The following is an 8089-nucleotide window of genomic DNA, read 5'->3' as shown; positions in this document are numbered from 1 at the left end:
GGGAGGCTAAGGCAGGAGAATGGCATGAACCCGGGAGGCGGCGGAGCTTGCAGTGAGCGGCGATCGCGCCACTGCACTCCACCCTGGGCGACAGAGCGAGACTCCCTCTCAAAAAAAAAAAAAAAAAAATTAAAATTAGCCGGGCATGGTGGTCATGCCTTCAGTCTCAGCTACTCCAAAAGCTGAAGTGGGAGGATCACTTGAGCCTGGGAGGTCAAGGCTGCAGTGAGCTGTGGTCACACCACTGCATTCCAGCCGGGGCAACAGAGCGAGACCCAATCTCAAAAATGAATACAATTGTGTATCTAGACTAGTAAGAAATTAGGCTCATTTTGATTATGGTTCATAAATAGTAACTGAGTATGGTAAAAGGATTATGATGACTAGGTACAAATTAAAAATCTCAATCATTTTACCTTCGCTCCCCAAAGGTTTTCTTTAAAACAAACAAAAAAATTTAAAAATAATACATAACTTTAAAAAAATGACAGAGGTGAAAGCTACATGAATGACACTGCATCTGATTTTATACTCACAGTCCAATCCAAACTGAAGTTCCCAATGAACTTTTCCCAGTCTCCCTATTTGATTTCCTAAATAAAGGAACTTAGTAAATAATGAGAACAGGGAACTAAAAGGTAAAATTCACCTTTAAAACGGTAATTTATCAACTTTTAAACTAAGAGTGAGAAAGCTACCACAGACTGACTTTTATGTAATAATAAAAAGTTTAACACCACTCATTGTCATGTTTTTAAAAATGAATGAAATATTACTTATCAAAACTATATACAAAAAGTATCTGCACTAAAAGTTGCCAGCTTAATCATGGGAAATCTCTTATAAGGCTGCTTAAAGCTTCATGTTTTTTACTAAAAATGGTAGACTGTGAGAATGTGTAAAGTCAATTTTTGAACTATTAGTACTTTTTTTTTTTTGAGACCAGGTTTCACTGTTGCCCAGGCTGGAGTGCAGTGTCACGATCTCGGTTCACTGCAGCCTCAATCTCCCAGGCTCAAGTGATCCTCTCCCCTCAGCCTCCCAAGTAGCTGGGACTGCAGGCACCCAGCACCACACCTGGCTAATTTTCCTATTTTTTGTAGGGACAGGGTCTTGCCACATTGCCCAGGCTAGTCTTGAACTCCTGGGCTCAAGTGATCCTCCCACCTCGGCTGGGATTACAGCCGTGCAACAAAGCAGCTTGGCCCTATTAGTACATTTTAATCAGAGATTAGACTATGTTACATTTTAAATTTCAGTTTAAAAAAATGATTCACACATGTTATACACAAGGACAATTTTAATCCTGCATTTTCCTGTAGTAACATCCACTGCTGGCTATCTATGGATTGAAACTGCATTTGCTAAGAACTGTGAACATGAAGAAACTTTACATGAAGTCACATGTTGATACAGGCACACAGACATCTTTCAGCACCAACAGACTACATACGTAATACATACCAGATAGTCTCGATGGATAAATTAGTGTCACCGGTGATTCTATTTAGTAAAATCCACAGTTAATGCAGAATTCCATTTTTTAATTTTACATCTTTATTACACATTTTTCTAATACTTTATTTTTTAAAAAACACTCATTCAAGATTGTAATTTGCATGGCAATAAACAAGGGTTCCATGGGTTCTAAGTTTAAGTGTCCACAGCAATTTAAAACACCACAAGTCCTCTTTCCAATTTGCAGCACCTGACTTAAAGTTTAAATTCATCTAATGCATCATTAAAACTGTCATTTTCTCTTGTGAGAAGACATGTTTCAACTGCTATTTCCAGGACTATATATTGAGGATGGGTGTACAGTATTTTTAATGGTTAGCAGAATTTTACTCACATAATTTATAGCCAGAATAAGAGCCTCTAGCCTCTCCGAACGGCCTTCCACTCAGAACAATGATGATGATAAATGTCTAAAATGTTTCTGGGGTACTCCACTTGACATTACCAAACATGTTTCCAAATAATCTTAGAAAATATGATTCTTTAAACATATGCATAATATTCTACCACACAATGCACCATCACTTCTTTAACCATTTTCCAATTGTTCATTTATAACATTTGCAATTTTTCATTATAAATAATATTGTGATGAATACTTTCATCTGTAAGTTTTATGCAAGGCTGATTATTTCTTCTGTCTTCTAATGTCAAAGAAGTGGCTTACTGGTTCAAACAGTGCACATACATGGTTTAAGGCTTTTAGTATACTTTACCAAATAATCTCCAGAATAGCTCGAACAACTCCTACCAACAGTATGTTATTGTGCCCATAGGGTGGACTTCCCAACAACAAAGCAAATTCAACTTCAACCACAAATCTATTAGATTCTCACCCATCTCAAAACTATCACATCAAAGAAGCAAGGAGACATATTACTGGTGAGGAAGCCAAATCCAAATTCTTTTAAAAAAAATCACTCAGCTTTAGATCAGTAAAACAACAAAAATGCTCCCCACAAAAAGTCTACCGGGTTTTTCAAAAAATAAAGTTAACAAGAGAGAAAGAGAAACTCAGGCTAGGCGTGGTGGCTCACGTCTGTAATACCAGCACTTTGGGAGGCCGAGGTGGGCCAATCACGAGGGCAGGAGTTCGAGACCAGCCTGGCCAACATGGTGAAACCCTGTCTCTACTAAAACTACAAAAATTAGTTGGGCGTGATGGCGGGCACCTGTAATCCCACACTTGGCAGGCTGAGGCAGGAGAATCACTTGAACCCGGGAGGCAGAGGTTGCAGTGACCCGAGATCACACCACTGCATTCCAGCCCAGGCAACAGTGCGAGACTCTGTCTTTAAAAAAAAAAAAGAGACAGAGAAAGAGAAAGTCAGTACCAAATGACCAAAATTTTTTATTTGACTAAATTCTATTCATGCATGAGCATGACAGTCTCCCGTTTATTTGACTTTGGCAATAAAAAAACAAGCAGCCTTGTACAGAACAGTGAAAATGCCAAGGACGAGGGCAGTCTACAGTTTTACTGTAGAATAAATATATATATATATTTTTTAAAAGGCCTCTCTCCCTTTGGCCATATCAACTTCTCAGTTCAGGCCATTAAATATAGACGAATTTTCAAATTCACTTCTTTACTTCTCCAAGATCTTCGATGCTGTCATCATCTACCTATAAAACACAAATAATTATATCTCGTGAGTTGTGCTTGCAATTAAGAAAAAATGGAAGCAATTTGCTTTAAAAACTTACTTCTAGCGATGTATGTGTTCCATGTACTCACCTCTGGCCATTTTTCCTGAATGACGTCAATTATGTCATCTGTAAAGTCTCCCTGAATGATAATTTCATCCTCCCCTGTTACTGAGGCACCACAGGAGAATTTTTGAGCAAAAAATCTTTGTGCTTCTTTAAGATCAATTTCTATTTTTTTAAAAAAAGAGCAAGAACTGTAATTGGAATTGTGCAAAGATGTTTTTCCATTTTGAAATTTAATCTACATTTTAAATTCATAAAACAGATTGTTAATGGGTTTTATATTCCTTTCAGAACAATACAAACTACCACAGAGATCTTAACAATGCAGTTTACACTTTCAAGGTCAAATAAAGGCTCAATATATAAAAACAGAATCATCTATACTACCCCTAACTCATGTAAGACCAAAATAAATCCAGGGACACTTTATTCATTTTATTTTTGAGATGGAGTCCTTGCTGTCACCCAGGCTAGAGTGCAGTGGCGCAAAATCTCGGCTCACTGCATGCTCCGCCTCCCGGGTTTCACGCCATTCTCCTGCCTCAGCCTCCCCAGCAGCTGGGACAAGAGGCGCACACTGCCACGCCCGGCTAACTTTTTTGTATTTTTAGTAGAGACGGGGTTTCACTGTGTTAGCCAGGATGGTCTCGATCTCCTGACCTCGTGATCCGCCAGCCTCCACCTCCCAAAGTGCTCGGATTACACGCATGAGCCACTGCGCCTGGCGCTTTTTTTTTTTTTTGAGATGGAGTCTTGCTCTGTTGCCCAGACTGGAGTGCAGTGGCTCGATCTTGGCTCACTGCAACATCCGTCTCCCAGATTCAAGCGATTCTCCTGACTCAGCCTCCTGAACAGCTGGGATTACAGGCATGTGCCACCATGCCTAGCTAATTTTCGTATTTTTAGTAGAGATGGGGTTTCACCAAGTTGGCCAGGCTGGTCTCAAACTCCTGACCTCAGGTGATCCACCCATGTCAGCCTCCCAAACTGTTGGGATTATAACAGGCATGAGCCATCACGCCCAGCCTCTTTTTTCTTTTTAAGGCTGGTCAAGTGAAGCAGCGGGAGTAAAGAAGGAACAAAGAAATCTGTGAGTGGTTGTGATCATTTAGTTGTAAACACCATCGTACTCAGACCGGACTATTGATTGTTTTTCAATCTGTGTTGTCTTACAGAGGGATCATGGTTTAGATTTTCACCCAGTTTCACTACTCATTCAAGGCTTCCAGGAACTGAGGGGCTCTAAAGTAGGATGTTCTGCCACCTTTCTCACCCTCTGCTGTCATTCCCAGAGGGGATGAGCCATTTTGCAACCTTCTGCCACCATGCCTGCAGAGGACAGAGGAGCAGCACTGGCTGGTTTCAAACAAAATCCTCCCCAGCCCTCCTCATCCCACATAAAATGTGCCCAAGCAGGAATTCCAGAAAGTAAAAAGTACCCTCTATAGAAGATTTTTGACATTTCTCTAAAATTTGATTTTGAAGGTGTAATTAGAAATGCAAAATTTATCTTCTTAGCAAAAAACAGACCTGTGAAGTTTTCATGGTATGTGAGAGAGAGATAGAGAGATAGAGGGAGACAGAGAGAGAAAATAGTTCACACATTTTAAATATACTTAACCCTGAACTCACCAAAAGTTGCAAGGCCACACACTCTTGTCACATATTTCTTCTTTGCTCTGGGAATTTTGGCTATAGTAACCTTTTGTGGTACGGTCTTCTTTTTCTGTTTTATTTGACCCCTTCCACCTTTATTTATTAAGAAAGAGCTTAGCATTAGTTGTTTTGTTTTTGACATAATAAGAGAATACTGTCTTTAAATTTATTAATTTTCAAAAGGTTTAACTTTCTTTTTCTCTAATACAAAATTACTAAACACATCCAGGTATTCATTCAATAAACACGTATTAAGTACCTACTATGTGCCCGGCACTGGGCTAAGGGCTGAGGATACAAAGATGAACAGACCATAGCCCCTGCCCTCCAGGGACTCACAGTCTAATGAAGAGAGTAAAAAAAAAATTACAGCAACCTGATATATACAATAATAGGATCCATGAATAAGACTTTATGATAGCTTTGCAGAGCAACAAGTTAGTCTGCTTCCAGAGGACACAGAAGGTTTTCGAGAGGAAGTAACATCTAGGTGGAGTTTTGAAGAATAAGGAAAGGTCCAGGTAAAAGCAAAAAGGTTGGAGAGGCATAAGAAAGGACATTCCAGGGAAAGGGAACAAGTACAGAGATAAGAAAAGGCATTATATTTGGGAACTTCACTTGATTGAAGGATGCTTATGAATATGTAGCAGATGAAGTCAGAAAAGCAAAAGATTACATACATAGCAGCCACTGGATCTGTGTTTCGGGGGATCCGTGAAGAGTAAGACTGATAGAAAGGCCCCTACAGAGGTTCCTGCATTAGCTCAGGCGAAAAATGGAAAGTAAAGCAGTGCCAACAGTAATAGCCACTAGGCCACAGGCAGGAGAGGAGGGAGGAGAAAGAATAGAAGCTCGAACTGAGTGAAGGGAGAGAGAGAAAGCAAGCTTAATTTCCAAAGTGCAGTGTTTGAGGTGCTTCTGGGATCAAGCACACTTCTAGGCTAGAGACACAGGCCAGATTCAGAGATACAGATTTGGGAATTTTAAGTGTATAGTGGGCAGCGGAAGTTAGGAATGTGATAGAATCATCCAACAAGAACATGCAGAATGAGAAGTGGGCCTAGGACAGAATCCTGAAAAACACTGACTTTTAAAGGACAGAGGGAACAGAAGTCCACACAGAAGACTAAGGAGGAGTGATAGGAGAGCTAGGAAGCAACAGAAACTAAGGAGTGACAATGTTTCAGCAAAGAGGGAGTGCGTATGTGCTTATTATTTAGCAATGACTAAGACACTGCTGACCCTTACCGGAAGAGCTGCAGTGGTCAGGAAGTCAGGTTAGGATGGACTGAGGAGTGAAGAGTGAACCACAGAACAGAACGGGGGATAGTGAGTCTGGCCTTAGTAAAGAAATCTGGCTAAGGAAAGGAGAGGGATAAGGCAAAGAAAGACATGAGCTTTGGGGAGAGTTTTTTTTTTTTTTTAAGACACAAAGTCCTGAAAATATTTGTAAGTGATTTTCAGTCATAGGGAGAATAATGAATGAAAACCAAACAGGTAGGTACAGGATCCACAGCATCAGGAGTTGGTCTGAGAAGAAGGAGTGAGTCAAGCATATGCAACAGCTGTAAAACAAAGTTTTCAACTGAGCTATCAGAAGTAATAAGAAGATAACATCTTTTATATAAATGTCCTCACTCTACTTAAATAGAATACACAGGAATTTTAGCTGTCTGTTTTTTACATACAAACAGGGCAAATAAGCATGTTTTCCTAGGTCCAATTTACTGACAAAGTCCAAATCATACCACATCCAACCATGATCTTGAGACTATTAGTATGTGCCCCTCTGTATGATATACATGGGGAACTATAGTAACAGGTACATGGTATTAACACCGGGAACCTCCTCCTTTTTGTAAGAGATGAGGTCTCACTATGTTGCCCAGGATAGAGTGCATGGCTATTTAGAGGAACAATCATTACACACTACAGCCTTGAACTCTTGGGCTTAAGTGATCCTCCTGCCTCAGCTCCCTAAGAACCTGGGACTATAGGCACCCACCATTGCGCCTAGCTTTGGGAACCCTTTTAATTACTTACGTCTTCTATCGTAGTGACGGTATGACTGTACAAATCAAGATATGAATTTAGGTCTTACCTCTCTTCTGTTTTTTCTTTTCCTCTTCTTCCCCTGCTGTTCCTTGACCCTCACTAATTCCAGCTTCTTGTTTGGGTGAATTTTCTAGATATAAAAATGAAATACAAAAGCATGAACATCATCTCACACTGTTAAAAAAAAGAAATCACCTTTGAGCAACCTCATATACAAATAAGGCATCTTACCAACAGCTGAGCATAACATTTGTAAAGCAATGGATTACACTGCTAGATTCCTATTCTAGTCTAGTTCTAAAGTCATTATGGTAAGTGTATGGTAACAGAAGAGAAAACCCAGTCTTTTGATATGTGAGGGCTAAAATTTTTAGCCACAAGAAGGGAGCACAAAACACTTGGGCTCTGCAGGAGTGCTCTAGCATCTAAACTTACTAATTTTGTTACCATCTGGAGAACAGCTCCTCACCCGCTCAGACATGATCCTATCCCAGTAAGGTCCTGTTCAGGGCCAACCATGTAGACTGAATATAAAACCAGACTTGAGGGTTTTTATTCAACCACTGCCAGTGATGAAGTAGCTACCAGCCAAAAGGGACTTATCAAGTTAGGGATTTGTGTGTTAGAGAAATCACCTGAAAGTCAAGGAGCAATGAGCACTGGGTGTCTCTGGGCAGGCCTGTTCCCAGACCAGGCTTTCTCTTCTTCCTGCTACTGCCTTCATTTTTACCAATCTTGCAAGAGAAGCCATCAATATGAGCAAACTGAGGAATTCTGTTCCTCCACAGTCTTCCCACCTCCGGCAATGGCAACTCTATTTTTTTTTTTTTTGATACAGAGTTTCACTCTATCACCCAGGCTGGAGTGCAGTGGTGCAATCTCGGCTCATTGCAAACTCCGCCTCCCAGGTTCGCGCCATTCTCCTGCCTCAGCCTCCCAAAGTAGCTGGGACTACAGACGCCCACCACCATGACCAGCTAATTTTTTGTATTTTTAGTAGCGACAGGGTTTCACCATGTTAGCCAGGATGGTCTTGATCTCCTGACCTTGTGATCCACCCACCTCGGCCTCCCAAAATGCTGGGATTACACGCGTGAACCACCATGCCCGGCCAGCAACTCCATTTTTCTAGTTGCTTAAACCAAAA

General features: G+C 40.6%; 1 protein-coding gene across 2 annotated transcripts in view; it reads right to left on the bottom strand.

Moving 5' to 3' along the window:
- Positions 1–3002: 3002 nt before the first annotated feature.
- Positions 3003–8089, bottom strand: part of DENR (density-regulated protein) — a 20549-nt gene continuing 15462 nt past the window's right edge. Inside the window, exons 6-8 of one of the 2 annotated variants that reach the window (XM_011964512.1) lie at positions 4864–4980; positions 3257–3396; positions 3003–3144 (exon numbers count right to left, since the gene is read on the bottom strand). In XM_011964512.1, the coding sequence (XP_011819902.1) occupies positions 3100–3144; positions 3257–3396; positions 4864–4980 (302 nt within the window). In that variant the 3' untranslated portion in view covers positions 3003–3099. Of the gene's footprint in view, positions 3145–3252; positions 3397–4863; positions 4981–8089 lie in introns of both variants that reach the window. The other variant, XM_011964513.1, reaches the window with a different exon arrangement.

Source organism: Mandrillus leucophaeus, unplaced genomic scaffold, assembly GCF_000951045.1.
Source record: "Mandrillus leucophaeus isolate KB7577 unplaced genomic scaffold, Mleu.le_1.0 Scaffold7, whole genome shotgun sequence".
In the NCBI taxonomy this organism is placed as follows: domain Eukaryota; kingdom Metazoa; phylum Chordata; class Mammalia; order Primates; family Cercopithecidae; genus Mandrillus; species Mandrillus leucophaeus.
This window is presented reverse-complemented; position numbering and strand designations above follow the sequence as displayed.